Raw genomic sequence first — 25,463 nt, 5'->3', positions numbered from 1 at the left:
AAGACTGGACGTGGCACTCAGTCCCATGAGTTGACAGTGTGGTGTTCAGCCAGTTAGACTCCATGATCTCATAGGTATTTTCCAAAAAAATTCTGTGACAGGGCAGCCATGGCTGGATGCACTCCGGGCACGCAACACAAGGAAGCCCACAAGGGGCGACAGGGCCGCAGACAGGGTCACACGCAGCCCACGAACGCAGCCCCCATCGCAAGCGGGGAAAGCGGGCTCGCTCTCCCGGGGCGCCGCCAGGCTCCTCCGCCCCCCCCGGGGCGGGCACGCGCGTGCGGCTGCCGGCTGCCGGGCTGGGCGGTGCCCCTGTCAATCAGAGCCCGCGTGCGGGCACCGCCCCCTTTCCCGTCGTGCCCGCGCGCGGCGGGCGCTGAAATTCAAATCCCGGTAGCGGTTGGGGTGGAGGTTCGGTCGTTCGCGGGCGACCCTGGCGAGAGGATACCGGTGCTACCGGCACGGCGATGGACCCGTTCACCGAGGTGAGGGCGTAGCCTGGTCCCGTCCCGTTCCCCCCGGGCCGTCAGTTGGGGAGGGAGCGCAGCCAGGGAGGCATCGAGCTGTCATTGTTGGGGACCCTGGGCAGGGAAGGGGCTTGTTTGGGTCCGAAGGGAAGGGAGCTGCTCCTTGCGCCGCGCTCTCGGGACGGGATAGTTGCTCCTGGCTGAGTCCTGTCAGCCACCCTCGTCCCCGATCGCAGGGGGATTTGCGGCCTTGCAGTGACCCTCTTTCTCGGCAGAGGGGAGACGCTCGCAGCCCCGCCCGCCTTGCTCCTGCCGGTGCCTCCGCTCCTGGAGTTGCCCGGCCTGTGTCAGATCCTGCCGGGAAAGGACGGAGCAAGGGTGATTCGCGCAAGGGTTTGTGTAGGAGAGGCCCTTTTCCAAGCCGGGCGTTTGCCTTTCATGCGCGTCTGGCAGATAAGATTTCCAGCGGGGGTGGAAGGGATCCCAGGAGCAGACGGGAGCGCTGTTGACGCTCTGTGCTTGGCATACCTAAAGGTCGCATCATAAGTCTGTCCAAAGTGCAGAACATCTGATTAAAAAAGCGTACTATTTGGCACTATTGCCACCTGAGATTGGTCACTTTCTTTGGCAGGCAAAGTTCCTCTTTTATATAAAAAACCAAAGCGGTTAGGGTGAATTGGCTGTGTGTATGCTTAAGTTTTACAAAGGCAAAATTATAGTAAAATGAGGAATTGGCCACCTTGAATCTGTATGAAGGTTTCTTAAAGGTGTTATGCTGTACTCTGATTTTATGTCAGAGGTGTAGTTGTAAAGCTGTCTTATAAATGCTTTGAGAAATGTCATAGTAAAAAGGGCCTTCAATCTATAGCCTACTTACTTTCAGGTAAATAAAACCTGGAACTACTTGAAAAAAAACGACTCAAATCAGATACACTGATGAAATACGTTCTCCTTCTCTTGGAAATAATATGTTTATTGAACTGACATTCTTTATATAATTTGAGTGCCTGGAAAAGGTGACTGCACAGATCAGATTTTTAAAAAATGAACATAAGGTATTGATCTGAACAGATTTACTAAATGTTTTATGCCAAGGCAGTTCTACCCTACCCCCATGTAAAGTCTTGCTAAGTGTAAACATGTAAAACCTCTTTCCTTAATTGGTAGTGAGTGACATGATCCAGCTCGTCTTAAATAAACTTCAAGTCCAGACTACTGAATCAAGTTTAAAATGGTTTTGCATGCTGGGAGATACTCCAACCTGTACACGCCCTTCTTCTACATAGCTGACTTTGAAATGCTTTGAAAATGACCAACTCTGAGGCCACTCCCCAGAGTAAACTTCATTTAAGTGTTAGCCAGTATTGCAGAGTGCATAAAAAGTCACCTTATCGAGAATATTTCTGCTGTGGAGGACATTCCACTGTTGTGTAAAGTTCTGACCAATATTAGTGTCATATTGTATTGAAGTTTAGTAACTTTACAAAGTTCTGTGAAAAGAAAGCATTTTAGCACCTATTTTTATGTTCTGTGGCTTGTGTTCTATTTTTTTTTTCTTTTAATATAACCTTCCTTTAGTTTAACTGTTTTCAGATAATCTCTGTCTACACATTACCTTACTCTGTTACTTGCAGGGACCTGGTGAGGCACTGAAAGTGCTGATTATATAAAATGTAATAATTCAAGCCTCAATTGAAGGAAGCATATTGTTACTTCAGTGTCTGCTGATCACTTCGCAGTAGCAAATTTTGTCTGTGTCTCAATGAATTTAAGCTCAAATCTTGGTGTAAGAGTCAGTGGAATGCTTTCAAATCAGTTCTGAAATAATGTTTCTTTTGGTTAATCTTGCGAAAAAAGATCTGATAACCTGAATCTCAACCATATTATTAATACAGATCACACTGAAGATATGGTACAGTGGGTACTTTCTCAGAATCACAATGAACATACTACTTGTGACTCTCCATTTATAGATGATTTTATAACTCAACTTTCTTGCACAAAAGGGTTTGTTTGTTACTACAGGATGTTAGAAATTGTCTAGGTTATTTTGTACTTTGAAGTAGTTCTTACCATTCAGAGAGGCATGGATGGTTTCTTAGCATGGAGGATGAGCAAGAGAAATAAGCGATGCAGTTTGGGGAAAATTTGCAAATGGGAGGTTTGAAGTTGATTGTTCCTTTATCTGCTCCCTTTATTCTGCTAGTAAAGCAGGGTTGTTAGAACAAATTCTTGTAATCTTATATGGGCCCAAGTATCTTCTGTAATATGTACTTTGAAACATACTTTTGAAAAACTGAAGTTGCCCATTAACATTTTAAGTGGGAAGATTTTTTTTCTGATTTTTAGAAAATCATTTTGTAACACAGTAATCCTCTGACTTTGACTTCATAGTCCCCAGATTCCTTGGTATAATAAAATAGGTAACGGTCTCAGGCATATCATGTGATTCTTGGGACTGTTCTGTGCAGGGTCAGGAGCTGGACTTCTAGTGGGTTCCTTCCAACTCAGTCTATTCTAGGATTTTAGACTTCTAGGATACTCTTGAACTTTGTCATCTGTTGATGAGCTTGGAAAGTAAGTTGTGGAGTGTGGCTTACTCAGCACCATTGGAATTATGGCAGTTGAATGGAAAATTTGAGATGCAAGAAGCCAATAGGAGCTGGAGCTGAGCAACAGAGGTGTGCCTTCTTGGCAAGTGACATCTCATATGTAACAACTGAAACTCTATTTTGCTCAACTAAGAAAACAGAAAGGAATGTACTCCTATTTGAATAGGAACTGTAGGAATACTGTTGTAAGACATATTCAACTTTTTGCAATAAGAACTGTTAATTTAAATCACCTATAGGATTTTTTAATGTGAGAATTACATGCACTTTGTAGCTCTGCATTTTGGAAATAATGAAGATTGACTTGTGGACACAACTAGCATGGAACCTACAATGAAGGCATTTGTGGCATTGAAGATGTGCATTTTGTTTTTGGGATTTTTTTCCAAATTCCTCCTCTTTTGTGAAAGCTCGCAAAATTGAGATTTGCTTTCACAAAAAAACTGTTGAGATTGACGTTCTCATTGTCCTGTGTTGCCCTACAATGGAGCATTGTTTAAAACTTCAGCCTTAGACAGTTAAAAATGTGAAATGTGTATTTAATTGCTGTGCAACAGGACAAATAATGGCTGGCACAGTTCTCACAATAATTTATGTGCCACCAAACAAGTGCAGTTTATATGCTTCCCTTTAAAGGCCATTAGTTCAATTGCACAATTTCTTGTCTCAGCCTTAAAACCTAGATCAATAGAATCATTAAGTATCCTTTAGATGTGATCAAACTGAGTGTTTACTTAAAACAAACAAATCACAGCCTATTTTAAACTTGAGTCTAAGTAAGGAATCACTTTGTACTAGTGTGGAACATTTACTAAAACAGCTATTTTATATGGAACCTAATCAGGGCATTCAAAATCCCAGTGGGTAGGGAACAAAAAAGAATATTATGTAGCATAATTGGTATCTCTTTATATGTGTTTCTCTATAGAGATATCTTAATAAACAGGCTGTTTACCATAATATAGGTATAATACCAGTCTGTTCTTAAAATTTAAGTTTGTGGCACAGAAATTCACCTTTTGATTTAAAAAGTGTAATAGCAACTTGTTTTTAATACTGATAGCCATGCTTTTATTTGTTGAACATTTTTACAACCTCTTGACAATTGCTTCAATGTTGTTTGTTTTGTTAGATGATTAGTTCCACTCAGGTGACTTGACCAGATGCTTTAGCAATGTGTCAGAAAACCTTGCTAGCAAGACTTGACAGATCAAGACTGTCATGTGGTGATTCAGGATAAAAGATTACTTTCAAATGTTTCTGAGTTTGGAATCTACATAAGCCCCTCTTCTTTAATTTTGCCATTGCTTGTATCTCTTTAGGCTGATCTTCTTTCAGAGCCAGGCTAGTTGGAGACAATATGTGACTGCTAGGGCTTGGGGTTTGCCCTGAGCTACCACAACAGGCCCAGATAACATGTCCTGTAAGGAACAGCTTGTCCTGGTGTCTCAGGCAGATTTCAGCCACAAGGTACTTGAATGCAAGCAAGCCTAGAGTTTCTGCTTCTTCCACAACAATAGTTGATTTTAATGACTGAAATTTGGGAGCTACTGGCTATCTATGCTAAACAGAATTCCAACATCTTTTACTCTGAGGTGTTACCAGTTAACATGCTGCAATGTCTGGTGACACAGAACTTATTGGCCACTCAGAAACTCCTTGAAAGAACCCGCGCCAGGCGAGAGAACCTGCAGAGGAAAATGGCAGAGCGGCCCAAGATGGGGGCAAGATCCACAATGCAGACCAAGAGGGCCAGAGAGCCTTTGGCAGAAACTGGTAACCAGGCACCTCTTCCAGGTGATGAAGGTATTTGCGACATGTTTAATAAAGATTGTTTTGATACCAGTCCAATATTTTTTCCAAATGGGAAAGTGAAAACTTTGAGTATTTATATTAAACTAAACAGTGGTCAATGCAGTTATCTGGCCACTGGGACTAGCTTGTGTTTAGCTAGACCTGAGAGCAGATGTGCCAAGTTATTAGTAAGCTATTTAGAAATAATTGCGTAATGCCAAAGAGAGTGCCTTCTACTTGGTAGATTTGGGAGAGCATTTTTTTTTGGGAAGCATATCAGGGTATTCATAAATTGTAACTTTATTTGCATAACAATTTTGTGTTGTCAGAAAATTTTAGATTGTTTGAATGCTAATTTGCTTGAATACTCTGACCTATCCAGTAAAACCAGATACAAAGCCATCACCATTAAAAAGACTCTGCCCTAATGATATAGAAACTCAAACTTCTAGTTCGGAGAATGGACAGCCAGTTCCTTCAAGTTCCACAAGCCATGATTCTCCTCAGATGACTTCAGAATCACGCAAAACTGCTTCTAACAGAACTTCGTTGGTTCAGCCTCTTGAGAGAGTAAAACCAAATAGCATGTCAGAAATTCCTGCAGCCCTTTCAGTCAAAACACGTATGCAGAAGTTGGCAGAACAACGGCGCTGCTGGGATAGTGAGGGTATGTTTCTCTTGCTAAGCACCATTGGTATCTCTGTGTTTGCATTGATGATTATGTTGGCTAGAAGAAGATAATTTTGTGTGTGGGAAGGTTAATACTTTCTTAAAGAATTGTAAGACAGTACTAGGGCAGATCTAAAATATTGTTGTCAATAGCTTAATTTTAAACTTTTTTTTTCCTCTACTAGTCTGTCTTGCTCCTCACAACACTGACATAAAAATCAGTAAACTGCTTGATTAAAAATGTTTAATTTTCTTAGTCTCAATACCTCCAGGGCTGGTAGTTTGATTTTGTTGATGGCAGGAACATCTAATTTTTGATAAAAACAATATATAGTATAATATAAAAGATGCAACTATATATCAATATATTTTATTAGCAAAATAAATGTGTTTTCTTTTTTTTCCAGATCCCTCTGAATGTGTTCCCCTCTCTCCTCTCCAGTCAAAAGATCAGTCTGTTTCTCCACCTAAGCAGACATCCAATGCCCTGGCAAGTGAAACCCCTATTGGGAGAAGAGGCCGTTTAGCTAACCTTGCTGCTACAATTGGTTCCTGGGAAGATGACCTAAGTCATCCATCTGCAGAGCAAAACAATGCACAAGAACAGCCTGGCACTACTTGTTTATCCAAATTGTCCACTACAAGTGGAGCATCTGCTAGAATCAATAGTAGCAGTGTAAAGCAGGAAGCTGCATCCTGTTCTCAAAGGCTTGTTGAGGCTTCTATTAATAAACCACCAAACTCAAAGAGAGCGGTGAGTGTCTGATTTAGTTGCTGATTAAAAATTAATTTGAGTATTGTATTGGGCAGACAAATATTAGCACATAACTGTTTAATCTGAATTTAAAGATTTGGTGTGAGCAGTCTTAGTCTATTTACAGCTTCTGCTTTATTGCAATCCCACATGCCCTTTTTTTAATAGCAGGTCTGAAACAGCTTAGAATTCCTTTTTATTGAGACTTAAAGATGAGAGTACTTATGTGTTTTGTTGATATCAATGTGTTTGATAGCTGCTCTTGACTGTCAGAAGGGGGGCTTATTACAGAGATTCTGGGTTTCACTCTGTAACTTCATGTAGTTGATTGGCTGAAATTGTAAATGTTATTGCTGTCTGAAGATATCAGTCAGAATGATGAAATAAGTAGTACCAGACACTTGCTATTAAATTTTTGCAGTTTCTGCAATGATAATATTTGTCATGTGTGTTCTTGTTTAGGAAAATGTGGGATAATACCTGAAATAGCTGGCAAGAGCACCTGGAATCAAACACTGAAACAATTTGAAATACTGGATTAAAAAAGAAAGTCTAGTTAAAGCTTAACACTTGTTCTTGGCTTCTGTTGAAGGAATAGCTGTATTAGGTGATAGTATGCTATGCAGAGTGCTTTCATTATTTTTCCTCTTGAGAGAATAAGAACATCTCTTTTTTTTTTTTTTTTTTTTTTTTTTTTTTTTTTTTTTTTTTTTTTTTTTCCCTTGTTAAGGATCCAAACAGTTTAACACAATCTTCAAGAGTTACTGATCCCTGTTCTAATGAATCTGAAGTACAACGGCCAACAGAGAATCACTGCAGTCTTCAGAAAACTGAAGAGCATATACAAACAGCGAAGTCAGCTTTTCCTCAACCACTTCAGTCCAAAGCAGAGCTAGTCAAAGGAACACATGTGCAACTTGAACCTAAGGGTAAACCCACAAAACCAGGTAGTCTATTTTTCAGCTTCAGTAAATATTCATTCAAATTAGGTTTATGTGTGCTGCGTTGAAAACTACGTATTAGTTAATATAATGCTTATTACCAGATAATACCTATTTTCAGCTGTAACTTGAGTAAAATGCTGATGAGTTCTGTGATAATTATTGTAAGTTGTACAGCTTCTGTATTTTGCAGGGGATGTTTTCTTGGACATGGTTTTAGTAACTCTTAAAAGCAAAAGCAGCCTAACGTTAATTGAGATTACTCAAAGTTTATTTCAGATTGTTTGATACTATATGTATCCATTTGATATAATGTTAAGAGCTTGCATATTTAGGAGAAATCAAAGCTTTCCACATAGGTGCTCTAACTTTGCCATATCTTAATTTTCAGCAATAACATTGATGTCAAAACAAGTGAACATCCTCAGTTTTAAATTCAATTGCTTATTATGTCAGAAACCTGGACTAACAGCTTGAACTCTTAAAAATGATGGCCAGAAAAGCAAGTTTGATATGCTGATAGTAAAAGATAAGCTCAATCATGCAGAGTGGATGCCAAACAACATATCCTCTTCATGTACTAGAGTGCTTATTTCTGTTAAAGATATGTGTGGGGCTGGTTTTAGAGGAGATTTGAAAAAGGCAAACCAGTTTAAATAACTGGTGTTTTACATATGGACTGTAGTAAGAGAGACATCCACTTGCTTTGATTTACTATTTTGTTAACATCATGTTATGATTTATGTTTCAGGCTCAGTTTGTATAGAGTATAATGAAGTAAGAGCTGTAAAGGAGACAGCTTAATTGTTTCACTGGGACCTTCATCAGGGTACAAAATTGCAGTGATTTCTTTAATCTTGAGATTTTTTTTTTTCAAGGCAAAACAATTGTTCTTGTAGGGGTATCAGGAATTAAGCACTTCCTGGAACGCTTTGGGGAGCGCTGTCAAGAGCGCAGTGTACGCAGCCCTGCTACGAATACTCCGAGGTGCAGAACACCCATTGTTACCCCAAATACAAGGACAATCCAGGAGAGGCTTCTCAAACAAAATGAAAATTCCTCTACTGCCAGTTTAGCACTTCAGCTTAAACAGGTATGACTTGTTACATTCATAGCTAGCCTATAAGCTTGAGGAAGGTTATTACTGTTCTGCAGCTACTTGAGGAATCTGAAATGTTGAGACATCTTAAAGCTGTCAGCTTTACTTCTGTTTTCCCTTCATTCTTTTAGGAACGTGAACGAGAGCTTGCATGCCTTCGTGGCCGATTTGATAGGGGCAATCTGTGGGGTGTGGAGAAAAGTGACAGTTCAAAGAAGCTTCCAGAAGCTAAAATGGTAATGTGTTACCTGATCAATCAAAATACGATACTGTGAATTGCTTTAACATACTCTGAATACAGAGTTAAGTGTGGAAATGTATAAAAGGGATTAAAACCTGTGCTTTGGGAGTGCCTGGGCTGCACAAGACCACTTGTCAAATTATTTGTATGATTATTAACAAAGTATTAGTTTTTTTACCTCTTGTAAAATCAGCTAAGGCAAGGGAGCCAAATGATTTATTTACTTTTTGATGATGTTAAGTGCGGGGGGTTTTATGTTCTCTAACTGCAAAAACAAAAGAGCTTCTAACAAAAACATTTTATATTTACTACTTCAGCTAAATATCTTAAATAAATAAGGGTACTGAATAGGCAACTTCTTTTTCCCAGCAGATGTTAAAATTGTTTCTTTCTGGTGGTTTTTTTAGTCACTTTGATCATCACCTCCTGAATGCATTCTATTTTTATTCTTGCCAGGAAAGCCAATCTCAAGCTAGTCCAAAACATCCTCCTAGTTTAGATACATCTGCACTTGAATCATCAGAAGACATATCAGCAGATGACAGGCCAGCAAAGTCTCCCAGAGTGGAGTCTTCGGGTGAGAACTGTCACAGTTTGCCTGTGACTAGTGCTGGACAGGAGCACTGCACTTGATATTCATGAGCAAAAAAAGAGGCCAGTAACACTGTGTGGAACTGGACCTCTCCTTTGGCTACTGATTATCTTGTCTAAACTCTTGTATGATAGTAGTACTCTGCACTCCTATACCACTTGGAAGGATGGCAAGGCATCCTTTTTGCTTTTCAATGAGTATACCTAAGTTTCAAACTTTAATGGCGGTTAAGTGCAGGGAAGTGAATGAGAATTGTCGATTACATATTTAGTCTATCCTGCATCTGAGTATCCAGATTTCCACTAGAATCTAATGGGAGGGAACTCTTCCCTTGTCAGCATTTTTTTTGATATTAATTCTTATGGTAGGTCATGTGAAAAGAATTGTGAGGTGCTCTTGACATCCTTTCTGGTGCTTACCGAGCAGAAGAATCCTCAGCTTTTTGTGGAAAAAGCGTGAACTTAGTTTACGCTCTTGGTAGCCTGTTTACTTGTAAGCTCAAATGACCTAGAAAAACTTGTTTGTGTGCAGTGGTTCCTGTGTAGTGGATTTTTTTTTTCAAATCTTTTAAAAATTTTCTCTTTTTGCCCTAAGGTGTCAGCATTTCACTATGGTTTCAGCATTGTTCTTGTGATGTCTGATTATAACTCAAATCTACATGCACAGGTTGTAGAGGGTATTCTAATGTTTTTTCTTTGTGTGTGGCTAACTGGAATATTAAATTTAGTGGCCTTTTTGTTAATAAAACTTCTAAAATTCAATAACTAAAGGCTAGATATAGTACTTTTTTCTCTTTATAAACCCCTTAGATACTTCCAAATGTGAAGAGACTGATAAACCTAGTCCTCTGAAGACTGCTGAGTCAAAAAGCCCTGTAAAAGCAATGAATGTCTCAAAACTTGAACAACTTGATGAGAAACCAAAAGGTATGTATTAAGATGTATATTAATGATTTAGCTCTCTATGGCTACTTGCTTAGGATAGTGTTAGTATCATTCAAGTTCGAACAATGAATTTACCATCCGTTTGCTGACTCCCATGTGGTTTGTAATGAGGTTTATATAAACAAATTAGGAAACTTCTTTTATCATACATAACCCTTCTCTCTTGACATTCAAGTCTTCAAGGAACATTAAAAGCTGACATTAAAAGTTCATTTGGAAAGGACAGAAATGACTGCTCTACTGTTAGACTCGCAGTTAACATGAATTTGAATTAAAAGGTTGAAATTTGTCTAAAATGTGCATATTTTCATTCCCTTTCTGCATTGATTATGTAGTATATGTAAAAACAGTATATTAAAATAGCTGTGGAAGTGTATTTTTAGTTCTATATGCCTGTAAGAAGTGCTTTTTAATCAAGCACTTCTTGCGCTTTATTGCTTGTAAAACAAAATGAGTTTGCTTCTCTGTTTAATGAGAGTCTTGATGCTACTAATGTACTTAAAAATGTCACCCTTCAGGTGAAGTATATGAAGGCAAAATGCATGTGGATAATGAGATGAATAGCTCAAAAGTGATAAATGAGATTTTTGAAATTCTTCAAGAGGATGGTCCAGACATAGAAAAGCTGAAGAAAGAAATGAGCATGAGCCTGGAAGGTGAAAGTGATGAGGATGAGCAGGAAGAGTCACTGAACATTTCATCAATGTCTCTGTTAACCCCCCTTGTGGAATCTGTTATCTCAGAGGTGAGAATTAAGGGAGGGTGGGGAAGGGCTTGTTTATCACAGAGATGTCCAATTGGCTTGTGAGCTGTGATATTTTGTAGTATTAGGATATCTGGGCAAACAAAGTTATTTTTCTCTGAAAGTAGTGTAGCATATTGGATGCTCTGCTAAACAAGGGGTCTTCTCGTAAATCAAACCTGTTACTACTAGTACTGAACTTGCAGTGGTATACATGCATTCAGTGGAGTGACTGTTGAAAAATCTGAAGAGCAGGAATTATGTAATTGTACTGATTTGGAAAGTAAAGGTGGCATCTCACCAATAATCTGTTAGTGTCCTTAAATAAATTTGCTCTGTCCATATTTGTAAAATATAATCTGTTAAATGGTATTAAGCAAATTTACTGTTTACATGTAAAACAAGTAAAGGAGAGAGAAAACAGATTCTTATGTGAACAGATATCTGTAATATAATGTGCTTTTTTCCCCAGGCCTTTGGTTCTCCTTCTAAGTCAATAGGGGAAGGTAGCAGTATCAGTGATGTAAGTCTGAAGTCTGAGACGTTCCAAAGGATTAGAGTTCCCAGGGTAGAATCTGGAGACAGTATTGGCTCTATGTCGGAAGACTGCAACCTTCCTTACAGGTAATAAACACAAGCCTCCACCCCTGATTCTGTAAGTGTACAAGTTGAAACACTGGCTTTAACTCTTCTAATGATGCATACTGCTCAAACTCAAAATTAAGCAACAAATTAATATTTTTTGCGAGATCTCAGCCTTTATTGTAGTATTGTAGATTGTGTAGTCTTTTCTGTTGCTTAAACTTAAAATCAGCTGATGGAATATTTTCTTTGAAGCCATTTAAGCAAGTTGGAAAACTTCAATATATAATACATATCTATGTATATATTAAAAAGAGCTTGGCATACCTGTGAAACATTTTGTGGGGTTTCCTTTTTTAAGTGTCGATGTATACAGATCCCAAAGATTTAAGGAAACTGATTGTCCTTCAATAAAGCAAATAATTGTTTGTAAAGAAGATGTTGCTTCAAAACTAGAAAGGAGAAGAAATGGCCCATCTGATCAAGTCAACATCAAAAAGAAAATGCAGGTACCTAATATGCCTCTTAAAATCCTTTTTCTAACCTACTGTTTCCAAGTTTAATTGCCCTTGTGAATGTCTAGGACACTACATACTGCTTAGAACTGCAAAATTAGGTTGCTTAGTGTAAATATCTAATGGTAGAGAATGATGATGCATAATTTGAAAAGCTAATGTTTCTCTTTAAAGGATCATATTATAGGTTAAGTCTGGAGAGAACAAGCCATTATTTTGAAAAGGAGATAATTTGCACCTTAGCACTACCTTTGAATTAGGCAGAATTTGTAACTACCTACTTTCAATAGATAATATTCTGATAGTGCTTTTTTCATCAATATTGCTGGATTTCTGATTAGGGCTGTTTCTGCTGGTGAAGGGAAGACTAGACAGGATATGGACCATACAATTATCGGAGTCTTTCACTCCCCACCATACCTCTGAGATCAAAAAAAGTTGTGCTACAATGTTCTTTTGCTGAAGCAATGGTAAACTGCAAGGCTTTTGTACTTTGCTCTCTAAAGGATCTGATTTTCTTCTGAAGTATTGCCCCACAAAGATGCTCATCTTGAGACACTTCCTTGTTTGAACCCAACACTAAATATCTCTCCTTGGTAATTATTTTTACTATTGGTTTACTCTAGGAACTGAACAATGAGATCAACATGCAGCAGACAGTGATTAATCAAGCCAGTCAAGCTCTGAACTGCTGTTTTGATGAGGAACATGGAAAAGGGTCACAAGAAGAAGCAGAAGCAGAAAGACTTCTTCTCTTTGCAAGTAGGTTTTTATACTCAAGTTCAGTTATTTGTAATGAACACTTTGACAGGGTTCATAATTTCTTCCCCGCTCATTTATTGTGTTACATTGTGGCCATTTACTAATAGTTTTTCACCTGGAAAAAAAGCTAGGATGGTATCTCTTCTGTCTCAGCTCTTTTTATAGGCAAGAGGAGATATTTTAGTATTTTTCTTGACCCTTATATTCCTACACTGTAGAATTATTAATATTTAAGCAGCATTTTATATAGTTATGGCAGAAAAAAATTGTTTAGTACTTCTTATGTAGAACTATAATTAATTTCTTCATGCAGCTCAGAAGAGAACTGCTTTATTGGAAGAATTGAATAAACTGAAGAATGAAGGACCACATAATAAAAGAAATAAAGCTGCTCCTACATCTACTGAATTTGTTCCCTCCAGGGGATCTGTTTCCATTTCAGAAGTGTGTCTACCTCTAAAAGCAGACTTTGTATGTACTACAGTTCAAAAGCCAGGTAAAACTGTCAACTTCTCCTCCTTCCTCATTCTCCCTACATATATTTCTGGTTCATTCTTCTTGGATTTTATTTTTTTTGTTTTGTCCTCTGTGTTGATGGTCTCAGAAATCTAATCTAGAGGTAATAAAAATTTAGCTATTGCATTCAGTTAATCTGCTTCCGACTAAATTTTCAGTGAAAGCTGATGTGTAGTTAAGCTGGCAGACCTAAGGAGTATAAAGAACTAAGATTATCTGCTGATCTGACTGAAAGTTCTTCCTCTCCCCTTTCACACAATGGTTAGTGTAGGTCTGGCCTGAGATGCCCTAGGCAGTAAAGCAGTTGCTGTAAATCCTGTGGAGACAATTTTACTAGTAGACACAGCATAAAGAAAATAAAATTGTTTCAAGATTAAGTTTATAAGCAAATCTCAACTGTAACTAAATGTTTTAAGTAGGGTGAAACAGATGTGCTTAATAGCAATGCAGTACTTGGGGATTTTTTAAAATACTTGGAGTCCTCTGGCTAACCAAACCACCTGATGTATGCTTACAGAAGCTGGAAATTACTACTATGTAATAATACTGAGATCTGGAGTAGAAAACATGGTTGCAACTCCATTAGCAAGTACTGCCAATTCTCTTAATGGAGACGCTCTTACTTTTACAACGACGTTTACTATGTAAGTATAAATAAACTTTTTTTGAACTAGTTTTAACTCTGATGGTGGAGCATTCATAAAAACATTTAAAGTCTTAGTTATAGGAATGTCATGTTCTGTAACAAAGTGTGGACAGATTTTTTTGGTATAGCTATTTCCTTCTTCAAAAAATAGCTAGAAGGCACCTCTCTCAGAAGAGCAGCCTAGACTTATTCAATTATCCATCAGCTATTTTATCTCTTGCATTTTCTGTCTTTTGTCCTTTCCTGGAACACCTGCAATGACAGATGGATTGCTGTGTCTGAGATGTGTTTTTCTCTTTTGCAGCAGCTAACATTTTATATAGCTATTTGGTTTTGGTATCTGGAAAAATAGTGCTCTTACAACTATAACTTTCACTCTCACATGTCAGATAAAAAAGTATTGAGAGTTCAAATGGCTCTTTGTTAGTAAGTCTTCAAAATAAATGAACTCTGTTTTTAAAGTTCTGCAATCTTCACTTCAAAGCTACTTATGCAGAAAACCCAATCTGTGACAGGGAGGGTGCAATCTGACAAATGGCAGATGCACATAATCTGCCTCTTGTCCACCCCTCCCCTTTTCTTCTCTGAGTTCTGGAAAGTATTTTAAAATAGTAATACACTAAAACCTTCTTGCTCCATGGACAGTTACAAGGAGTAAAAGGAGGGAAGAAATAAAGAGTAACTTAAAACCAAACAAAACAAGCAAAAACCCCCCAAAACTCTGCCACAAACCAAACCAAAAGCCTTTTTGCTTCAGTTTGTTGAACTTGTTTTTTCTTCTTCCCTTTTAGGCATGATGTGTCAAATGACTTTGAAATAAATATAGACGTTTACAGTTGGGTATGTACTAGTTCCTGTCAAGCGGCAGTGTAAGGGAAAATTATGTCCTGTGCTTTTTTAATACCTTCTGCTTTACAGGTGCAGAGAAAAGAAGTTACAAGCACTGATAAAAAGAAGAAGACAAATAAATCTAAGGTAAATGGAACCTGAAAATCAGTATGTAATGTTTCAACAGAAGGTGCACTAGGAAAACTGACTGATAGTCTTAGACAATCTGTTGCTTGCTTTTACTTCCTTCTTGGAACACCATGACAGGTAGATTATGGAGACCTACAGCAATTAGTAGATTGGACCTGCAGTACTTGGTTGAGTCTGAAATATATTGGTGGGGAAGAAGTCTTACTAATTCTGCATAATGCTATGCTTTGCAGACCTTTATTTATTGGGTCTGAGGCCTGTGATAGTGATTTATTCCCCTTTTTTTCCATTTCAGTTAAACTATGCCAGTCAATATGCTCTGCCCTGGAGTTTGATTTGTCTGAGAGGTTCTATTGATCAACTAAAAAACTCTTCTTTCCAGTATTAAGTGTTAAGCACTAGATGCTTACTTTTTAAAACAGAACTTGTTTTAATAAGGGAGTGCATATCAAGTGTTTGTGCTTTATTAAGGATAACCCTGAACAAGCATTTCTGGAGGTGGTTTTATTTTATTATTTTTTCTTTTTTTTTTTTCTTCTTTCTTTTTTTTTTTTTGGTGGTGGCTTGTTTATTTTGGGTTGGTTTTGGGGGGCGGGGGGTGTGTGTGTATTTTTTCTCTTCATTCTGTTAGAGCACACAATTAATGGCTTCAGGTCTGATTTTTTTCTCCTTGACAAGATATCTGTCACTTGGTAAAAACAAGAAACCTGAGTGTCTTTCAAAACAATTGGAATGAGTACTTAAGTCCTCTGTTTGCAAGCAGAAATAGGAAATTTCTTTATTCTTTGATTTGGCACAATGAAAGCCTCCCATAGTGAAAGCTTCCACCTATTCTCTAATAAAAGCTTCAAGTCCCAGGATTTTCTTATTTCCTGTGCTGTAGTTTAAAAGAATTTTTACTTCAAACTGAATGATTTTGTGCTACTTTAGGTAAGTTGCTCTTACGAGTTCATACAGATTTGCCAATGGCATCCTATATCTGCTTTCTGACAAGCTGCTTAGACCTGTCTGTCAGCCTCAATAAGAGTACATAATTCCAGTTTGTGTTTAATATAGTCTCACACTGAGATATTAATTTAAAAATAATTATGTATAACACCAATATATTCAACGTATCCATACTTTTATTGTTAACTCTTACCTTTAATTAAACAAATGTAACTTTGAAATCCCATTACATAGGTAAAAGGGCCTACTAATACTGGTTTTCTCAAATATGCTAATCATTCCAAGTTAATGCATGCTTTAACCTTTTCTGCAGTAAGTATTTCATTGATATGTAGCATTTCTTCTTCTGAGATATTATGTCCAGTCAAAACTCAGGACTTATTCATAGTAACGAGTACCCATTCAAAATTTGAGATAAGCTTTCAGTAGTTTCACTATCTAGTTTTCATGCAAATATGGTGGGCAAATTCAGTAGCAAATGCATTTATCTTCTTGTCTTCTTTTGTAGGTTATTACTCCAAAGAGATTATTATCATCTATTACCTCGGTAAGTATGAATGTAATATTGTAAAAAGATCTGACTATGACCCCTTCCAAAGGCCATGTTCTCACACAGTTTAAGCCTGTGCCCATAATAGGGTCTGTCTTACTTAATGGTCTATAAATTGTCAAGTTTTCTGCCAATTTTTTCTGTCAACAGCTCAAGAAACAGCTCTGTTACATATGTAATGCTGGAAATATGCAATTACCACACATTTATTTGGACTTTCTTTTTGATTTTTTTTTTTCTATTTTATTGGGTTTTTTAAAGTACTTCAAATCTAATTTCGTTTTACCTTAGCTTTCTCTTCTGTAGAAACTGTCAGAAGTACTTTTTCACTAAGCTTTTATTTCTCTCTTCCTAGAAAAGCAGCCTTCTTACTCCAGGTAAGTCAAGTCTAAACATCTTATGCCAGGATGAGTAATTTACACTTGCTGTCAAAACTACTCATCAATAATAATACTTGTAGCAGATGACAACTGGTGAGGAAGAAACACTAAATTTTCCAGCCCAAAAACTGTCTCTGTGTTTATACATGAGTTGCCATTATGTTTAACAGAAGATAACTTTACAAAATCAAAAGTAAAATCTGGTATCAGGTACCCATGGTTTACTTTTATTTTCCTGAAAGTATGAATTCAAACTAATTATATGATTTTTAAAGAAGAGAACTAGAGTCTGCTGTCAGCAAAGTAATACAGAATATTTTGAAAATATGAACAGATCCCGAAATATTGCTTGTGTGTAGTGTCTTGTATATATAAAAAACATGAGCTTGTTTATATATTTCTGACTCTTGACAGGGAAAAACAGCATCTCTAAGTGGTTTTTCTAAGCAGATAAAAGTGTTATACATTTCTCTAACTAAAGTGTGAGATACTTGAGCTAGCTTCAGCAGAAATTGCAGCAATAAGGAGCTTATGAACTAAATCTGGAATGTGTGTCATACTGCTGCAACTAGTAAAATTCTTGAGCTACAGTGTGTGTTTCTTATGATGTAAGTGCAAAGGAAAGGCTTATAAATTCTGGATGATTGCAGTGTGTCACTTGAGAAGAGGTTAAGAGATTGAAAAGTCATGTTCCTACTGCAGGGCATGTGTGCTTTGTAGTGTGCCCTAGCATGCTCTTCATCCCTGTGACTTAAAATGCTTTGTTTTCTCCTTTGTGGATGGTTTCAAAGCCTGTTTCTGAAAGAAAAGAGGAGGAATGGCATGTATAAAGATTTTTTGAATGTGCTGCTGGGCTACACTGCAAAGAGCACTTCTGGAATACTGGGCGTGCATACAGTAGTGCAAATAAAGTACTTGCAGCATCCTGATTGTGTGTTTTGTTATGACTTCACTTTAACTCTTTTCCACAGCCAGTCCAGCTGGCCTGAATGCCATACGCAGTACAAATTTCATCCTTGTTGGATCCCACAAGTTATCACTGGCTTCTGTAGGAAATACCAAATTTGCACTGGACAAGGTAATGGAAATTATTGGTTACTAATACAAAGGTAATTGCATAGTACTAGAAAAATTAGTTTGGGTTTACTTTTTGGAATCCTTTAAGACTTGCAGAATTCTACTCCTTGTCTTTCACAATAATAAGCATGCTGTGAGAACTCAGTTAGGTTGCCTAGGGTTTTTCCTTAACTAGCATGTTTCTCTTGTCTTCCTATATCATTAGAGGAGGGTGTTTCTTGCTTCAGAACAAATCAATGTGTTTCTTAAAGATTTCTAGTCAGGAAATTCAAGCCAGCTTCTTGATGAACTACACAGAACTTAGAATCAGCTGCTGTGCTGATAAGAGAAGCAGAGAAAAATGTCTGGCAGCCTAAATTTGATTGAACTCAACTTGCTGCTGAAGAAAATCAGGACCTAAATAATCTTGCTTCTTATTCTAACCTTTTTCTGACAAGACATATCAAGACATCTATTTTTTTAAGCAAAAAGTTTTGAAAATATTAAACCGGTCAAAAAAATGAGGTCCCTATTTGTACACAAATGGGCACTTAAAATATTTTGCTTGGTGTATTTGTTTTTGGCTTTAGAAATTATGTGAATTGATATCCTTAACAGAAATAATTTCTTTAACCTACGAAAAATTTTATCTAGTTAATAATTTGAGTCCTGCAGAAGAAAGTGTTTTAGATTAATTTTCATGTTTTCTCTCAAAATTAAGCAAGTGATAATTTTAGTACCTATCATCTCCTATTTTTAATCAAAAGTCTCCTAAGAAACCAGTTTTTCAAATTCTTGAGTTATCTTGAGACCCTTTACAGATAAATCTTCTATGAGTAAGCTGTGTTCCTATGGCAAATACCTGAATGTCCACACCAGAATGCAAGATAGCTTAGCTTAGTTTTTCCTCTAGCTGTATAGTTGTCAAACTGCTTTCTTTCTGTCAGCTTTAGACCTTTGAAAGAGATATATTGTTAACTAGAACTCAATGTGTACAGGAGGGTGTTTTGAGACCTGCTTAAGTAATGGTGGTGTAGGCTCTGCAAAACTGTGTTGTGCTTAGTATACAACCTCTTTGCTTTGCCAGTTCCACAGTTCTTCACTGTTAAATTTCATAAATTGGGCTCTTCTCTTCTGATGTCAAGCTTAAAGAGGATGCAAAACTCATGAACTTGAAGTAGGGAATGACCAAACGTCCTTGAGGCCCTCATTCAGAAATGGAGTTTACTGTGCATTATTAGGGTCATGTGCCATTATTCCCTGGTGTAGCATGTAGGGTTTCAGTTGTCTTTGCTGGTAAGTTGCATCAGTCCTGGATTTTTTATTTTTGTTACATGGAATTGTTTTACTATTTTTAGCTTCTCAAGTGTTTATGCGGACTCCTACCTAATGCTTAGTGTTTTTCTGTGTTATACTATTCCTGTTGAGTACAGAAGCAAGCCATACTTTGTGTGTTAGTTGAGTAGACCTAACATATAAAAATGATTTGATCACCTGCTTGTTCATGTCTTATGTCTGGGAAGAAGCTGCAGAATGTCTGCAAATCAAAGGTGGTTGATTTTTCTAACCACAACACCAATTTGTGTTCTGCAGGCACTGAGGCCCACAGATAAGCACTTTTAACTACTAAGAGTTACTCCTGTTCATCTTAACTATTAGCAAAATTTAGTTCCATTTGATTGCCATTGATTCCGTAGTTCTGAAAGCAATTTTGTTACTGTGTGCATATGCTTGTGCCTATTCCCTGGCAAATAGTTCTTTATTTGTATTTGAGTAGCAACATCGACCTTCCTGGTTTTTCCTAGTAATACAAAAGACAAATGTTTCTGATTTTTTTGCCAATTTCTTTTCAGAATTCTTAGCAGTGTTGCTTATTCAGATTAGCAATAAAATATGATGTGTAGAATGCTCTGCATGTCATCATTTGCTTGTTGAATTAGCAGTTTGCCTCAGTTTACCTGGGGGGGTGGGGAAAGGGATGTGATTTCATGGGAGTAGTCAAGGTAATGAGGCATTATGTGTGGAGGGATTAGGGAAAGCTCAAAGGCAGACCTTTGTTGCATGCTCTTCCTCAAAACTCTTGAATAACAAACAACTGTTTAGCTTAACTCAGGTACAGTAATTAAGCTACTTTTTTTTTTTCCCCAGTGGCAAAAGATAGGACTGGGAACCTTTTCTGTTAGAAATTGCTTAACATGTGTTTTTGAGACCTTGAGTGCCAGTTGAGAACTGTTTTCATTACTTTTCCCCTTTCTAGGTTTTCTTTTTATGCAAAGATTTATCTGAGTAGGCACTACTACATCACTATCTGCCAAAAATGCTTACAGTGTCCAAGTACCATTCCTGTTTAAGCTCACTTTGATATTTTCCAAACAACTTGTTGTCAGACTGAAGCAGAAGCTTGAAAGGTGTGGACTGGTGCTTTTTGTTGTTTCTAACCATGCTTGAAGAGCCTGTTTTTATAGCTAGAGAGCTTGTTTATATGTATGAACAAACCAATAAATTATTGGAAAGCTTCTAAATGAACTTGAAACCACAAGTGATTATTACTGTCTTGCTTGAGTCTGACTGCTTCTTTCCAGCTGAAGGTCCTAAGAACAAGACAGTGCTAACATCTTGGTGCAGATGGCTTGCTTGAACTGGTAAGACTTAGTTGAGGGGCGTCAAAATTAAATGATTCATTTACATTTTGCAGGTTCCCTTTTTGTCGCCTTTGGAAGGTCATATATATTTGAAATTGAAATGCCAAGTGGACTCTTTGGTGGAGGAGAAAGGGTTCTTGGTAAGGTATTTACTGTATTCACTTCAAATTCCTGCCTTGGAAATTACAGGTCCTATTAAATGTAGTAATATTTTACTGTCACACCTATGTTTGAAGCTTAAAGCTGGCTTGAATTATTTTTTTCCATTCCTGAATCAGACCACAAATGTTTCTTAGTTTATCTTATAAAATTGTGTATCTCTCTTCTAAACACCTGTTTGTTTTTTTGTTATTTTGAACTTCAGTTAAGCTTCTCTTGCTAAAATTTGTGATGTTAGATGAGATTTTAATTTCTGTAGCAGAAAGTTTTACAGGACTCTTTCTGTGTGTGTCTTATAAAAACAAAAGATTGGGTTTTTTCCACTGTGTTTGCAGCCTTTCTAAATGACAACAGAAACAACAGTATTTTTTTGAGAAAGATCTTGTGCAGTTCTCTTTAAAACTGGACCTAGAAAATGCAGCTTATACTTGGGCCTAAGAGCTGGAACTGTTGAAATATCCACAAGAGGGAAGTAAATGTGCTATGAAAATAAAACATTAACATTTGCTGTTATTTTGGTGTTTCGAGAAATCATGATTTCTTTAGACTCTTTCCAAACACTGCTGTCTTTTCCCTTTACTTAACTGAAGTTGAACAGATTTCATTAGATGCAAACATTTCATATGCTTATGGTGTTTGCCATCCCATGTTTCTGTGTACTAATTTGAGAAATATTTGCTTCTACTATACTATATAATATGTAAAACCTGAAAAATTATGTACAATACATACTGAATTTGTTCAGAGTAAGGGTATGGAAACTCCCTGCATAGTTGTATATTATAATCTGAGTTGTGAGAATCACAATACACACATTAATTGAAAAAAACTCTGTACAAGTTCAGGAGATAACAGGAATAGAAGTCAGGAACTAAACTCTCTATTCCAATACTAAGGAAATGGGGCTTGAAATCCAGCATCCAATAAAAGAACTGCCAACCCAAATGTTCAAAAATCAATTTCTAATTTCCTTTGAACTGACTGGACCCTCTTGAGTGCAGCCTCTTGAATAGCTGCATGTTTTTTAATCCTGATCTGTAAGTGAAAAATTACTCATATCTAATAATAAAAAATTGTTTTTTGAACATTTTTTGTGAACCATTCATACTGCATATACTATAAATAACCCTATATTACCTTGAAATAATGGGAATGCTTGTCACCATCAACATGAAAATCTTGTAATTTTAAACAGCAATGATAGGTGCCTTTTATCGAAAGGCTGCAAACCTGAGAATGTGTAGAAAATTAGCTCACACAATCAATCTGGAAAATAAATAAGCTGTCCAAGTAAAAGCTTCTCATTATAACTTTTTTTCCCCTTCTCTTTCATTTAGTCCTATGAAGGGTTGCACTTACAGAACCCTTCTGGTAGAAAAATAGTCAAATAGAGACCAAACTCGAGGTACAAAAAGTTACCCATTTTTTTTTGTTTTTAAGACTATGTTTGAGGATGTCAGTGGATTTGGAGCATGGCATAGGCGCTGGTGTGTGCTATCTGGAAATTGTATCTCCTATTGGACATACCCAGATGAGGAGAAACTAAAGGTAATGCTGTTTTGTAAAGCTTAAGTCTAAAGTTCTGTGGTACTCTACACAAGTAGCTGTTTATTTTTAAGGACAGTTATGTTTAGACTTTAGATTGGTAAAGCATGGGCTTCAAGCTCCTAAAGCTTCCTTGAGGAATGGAGGGGGCTTGTCTTCATAAAGCTGACCTAAATCAGGACAAACTTAGAAACTGACTTCCCTGTCTAGTACGAAAGGGGGAAAAGTGATGGAAGATCCATATTTGATTTCCCCTTTAGTCTTAAGGCCTTCCATTGTGCTTATTAAATCACTAATTATTTGATTGAAATTGATTTGACTTTTACAGCTTAATAAGCAGACTGTATCTAGTTGCCTTAAGTTTTAGACAAAATGATGACTAACAATATGGTAAAAAATTAGTCAGCCATCTTTATATATTGCAGAAGCATAGTTGTAATTATAGACTATCTTATTTGAAGTCCTTGTCTTCTTGTAGCTCTGCATTGTACTGGAACTGGTGCTTCTTAAATGGTTCTCACAGAAAACTAAGTTCTTGTTGGGCTAATGAGACAAATCAGAGGTTCATCTGTCACTGAGGTGTCAATTCTTGTCTCCTTAATGTGTTCCTGCAGTGAACTAAAATATTTCCAGGCTCTTTTAAAGACTGCTTTCAAGAGGATTTTTCTTGCTCACTGAAGATATTTACCATTAAACACTTTGTTTAGTGGCAGAACATTATCTTTCCCAAACTCTGTGTCGAACTTTGATCCTTTTGGGACTTCTTTGGCGATCCAGATGCCTGAGTTTAGTTTCTTCCCTGCTAACAGAAGAAGACCATATGCTGATAGTTGATATTGCCTAAATATATCACTGTACTTTCTTTCCTTGCCAGGAGAGAGGGGAAAAATCTCTGCCTACTGTAAGATAAGATAGTGGGGGGAAAAAAAACAAAAAACAAACAAAAACAAAAACAAAAACAAAAAAAAAAAAAAAAAAAAAAAAAAAAAAAAAAAAAAAAAAAAAAAAAAAACTAAACAAGGTGGTGGTTTCTATTTTACTTTTGTCTGCAAGGAAGAAGCTTTGGTTTGTTTTCCAGATTCTGTTCTGGAAAATCTTCTAGGCTTGTTTCACTATTTTTCAGAGAGAGTCAGCTATATTTTCGTGATCTGCCAAAATATTAAACTTACTAAATGCATCCCCCTTGCCCCTACTGTATCTGTTCCACTGCAAAGAGATAGATGTCACTCGGAAATATCATTATTAGACTATGATTACTTTAAATCATGGAATGTTTTTTTAAATAAATTTATTACAGCTGCACATATACCACCTTTTTGTATGGAGTGACTGAGTGAGGGAAGATGCGTTCACTTAATATCATGGAAGTTGTCAAAGCACATGTTGTTCAGAATTGCTCTTGATTGCAGTGTTCTTGACTTATGAACTGATTTCACTTTCAGCATCCTCTGGGCCGGATAAACTTGGCTAACTGTACTAATCATCAGATTGAACCTGCTAACAGGGAGTTCTGTGCCCGTCCCAACACTTTTGAACTAATAACTGTCCGACCTCAGAGAGAAGATGACCGTGAGACCCTTGTCAGCCAATGCAGAGACACACTCTGTGTTACAAAGTGAGTGCATAAAATCATGGAGGTTGTAGGGGAGGGTATTTTACCTCATGTGATAGTTTTGGTAATGTAGGAGCTTTACAACTTTATCATAATGATGCAAGGGTCATTTAAATGCTAAGGTTTTGGGTGGCACTTGAACTGTTTTGTTCACTTTTAGTCCTAACTGCTTTCTAGAAGTGGAAATGCCAGGTGTCTTGGTAGCAGGATTGTGGAATGTTTGACTTAATTTTAAACCCTGCTATTTCGGCTCCTGCTATTGATCAGTTTGACATTTGTTAAAATAACTAATTGGAGGTGGAGAATAATCCATGGGGTTCTTTGCCTTCTAGGAACTGGCTGTCTGCTGATACTAAAGAAGAGCGTAACCTTTGGATGCAAAAGCTCAACCAAGTCCTCACTGACCTTCACATGTGGCAGCCTGATGCCTGCTACAAACCTACTAGAAAGCTTTAAACTCAGGAAGGGAACTACACAAGAAAATAATTTAAATGAATATGTGGAAGTCTTCTGGGTCACTTATGCTTTAAGTTTGAGAGAGTATTTAATATTATACAGGTCTATGTTATGCAGTATTTTTATTTAGCTTAAAAAGTTTAAAAACCTTTTTATTTCCTAGTTTTGAGTATGTTAGGCAGTAATTAGCTGTTTCTGAAGTGCTAAGTATTTATATAACTCCTTTTTTGGAAGTCCTCTAGCTAGGTGCATTCTCTTTTTTAAACAACTAAATTATTGCAGGAAATCACACTTCAGAACAGGAAGGGAGGCACTAACTAGTGAAAGACAGGCTTTCTAGATAACCCAGCTCCCTGAAAGAACCGATAGTTCTAAATACTCTTAATAAGGATGCTGCTGAAGCACAAGATTTAATGTTTAGCATTTGTTGGGGTTCTTTTGTAATGATCAGGCATAGAAGCAACTAGTCAATTTTATTCTATAACATGCAGTATAGATAATTGTGCATGTACAACATTCTTGTGGTCAGAACAAAAAACATGCACACAAGATATTCATACTATTGCAATTTCTCATACAAACTAGTATGGATAAGTGTGTGGCATGTACACTGTGATTTGAAGGTGTGGAATTACGTATGCTGTATATTGCAGTTTGATAGAAATAGAAGGTCTTGAATATTTTTGTTAGACCTATTATAAAAAGAAAATATATCAAAAATTTAGATTTAGGGTTGTATACACCAATATTTCCTGGGACTGGGAGTTTTTACAAGCTAGAATTCTCCATTTGAGAAGCAGGAATAGGTTAATAGGTTGTAAAAGTGCTCTTTGTTTTGTTTAATAATAAGATATACCAACTAATACTCTGCTGGCTGAAAGAAAGGGTCTTCTTCCCCTTCATAGATATGTCCACAAATGCTTATCAAAACAGTATTTCAGATCCATCATGAAAATAGCAACATTTCTCAGTTAAAACTTGCAGTTTTCACAGCTTTTCACTGAGCATATTGAAGTACCAGCTCATTACTTCACTAGGAATGCAGTAGTGGAAAACTTAGATTGCTATTGCTATTAGATATTCACACTCAAAACACTACATTCTATTACCTTATACTGTTTTCATCCTGCCCCTTTTGTACTTGCTTTTAAATCTCATTTTCTTTTCTGATGTCTTTAAATATTTCCAAAATATATCTTAAGATTTATTTCATTCATTTAAAATAAAATAAATCCGTTCCTGCTTTTTTATAATGTCA

General features: G+C 37.0%; 1 protein-coding gene across 4 annotated transcripts; it reads left to right on the top strand.

The window, feature by feature from the left end:
- Positions 1–300: 300 nt before the first annotated feature.
- ANLN (anillin, actin binding protein) lies at positions 301–25,463 on the top strand. 4 transcript variants are annotated; one of them, XM_056483205.1, is made up of 24 exons: positions 301–488; positions 4,735–4,879; positions 5,259–5,543; positions 5,953–6,299; positions 7,030–7,246; positions 8,140–8,333; positions 8,471–8,575; positions 9,037–9,157; positions 9,982–10,098; positions 10,635–10,861; positions 11,331–11,482; positions 11,802–11,949; positions 12,582–12,717; positions 13,031–13,213; positions 13,751–13,877; positions 14,671–14,719; positions 14,798–14,854; positions 16,314–16,352; positions 16,711–16,732; positions 17,707–17,813; positions 20,487–20,573; positions 22,033–22,140; positions 23,580–23,752; positions 24,082–25,463. In XM_056483205.1, exons 1-24 carry the CDS (start codon positions 471–473, stop codon positions 24,203–24,205), a joined length of 3,288 nt encoding a protein of 1,095 aa, XP_056339180.1. In that variant the 5' UTR covers positions 301–470; the 3' UTR covers positions 24,206–25,463. The 4 variants fall into 4 exon arrangements, with proteins under 4 accessions (XP_056339180.1, XP_056339181.1, XP_056339179.1 ...); XM_056483206.1 differs by having other exon boundaries at positions 4,735–4,888; positions 5,313–5,543; XM_056483204.1 differs by having other exon boundaries at positions 4,735–4,888.

This window comes from Oenanthe melanoleuca, chromosome 2 (assembly GCF_029582105.1).
Source record: "Oenanthe melanoleuca isolate GR-GAL-2019-014 chromosome 2, OMel1.0, whole genome shotgun sequence".
NCBI lineage: Eukaryota > Metazoa > Chordata > Aves > Passeriformes > Muscicapidae > Oenanthe > Oenanthe melanoleuca.
The sequence above is the reverse complement of the archived record's forward strand: the minus strand, read 5'-3'. Positions and strand labels throughout refer to the sequence as shown.

Excerpts from the sequence above, each read along its gene's own strand:
- ANLN (XM_056483203.1), top strand. Across the intron at positions 4,889-5,258 it reads ACCTCTTCCAGGTGATGAAG|TAAAACCAGATACAAAGCCA; the intron begins GTATTTGCGACA and ends TGACCTATCCAG. Across the intron at positions 23,753-24,081 it reads GACACACTCTGTGTTACAAA|GAACTGGCTGTCTGCTGATA; the intron begins GTGAGTGCATAA and ends TTTGCCTTCTAG.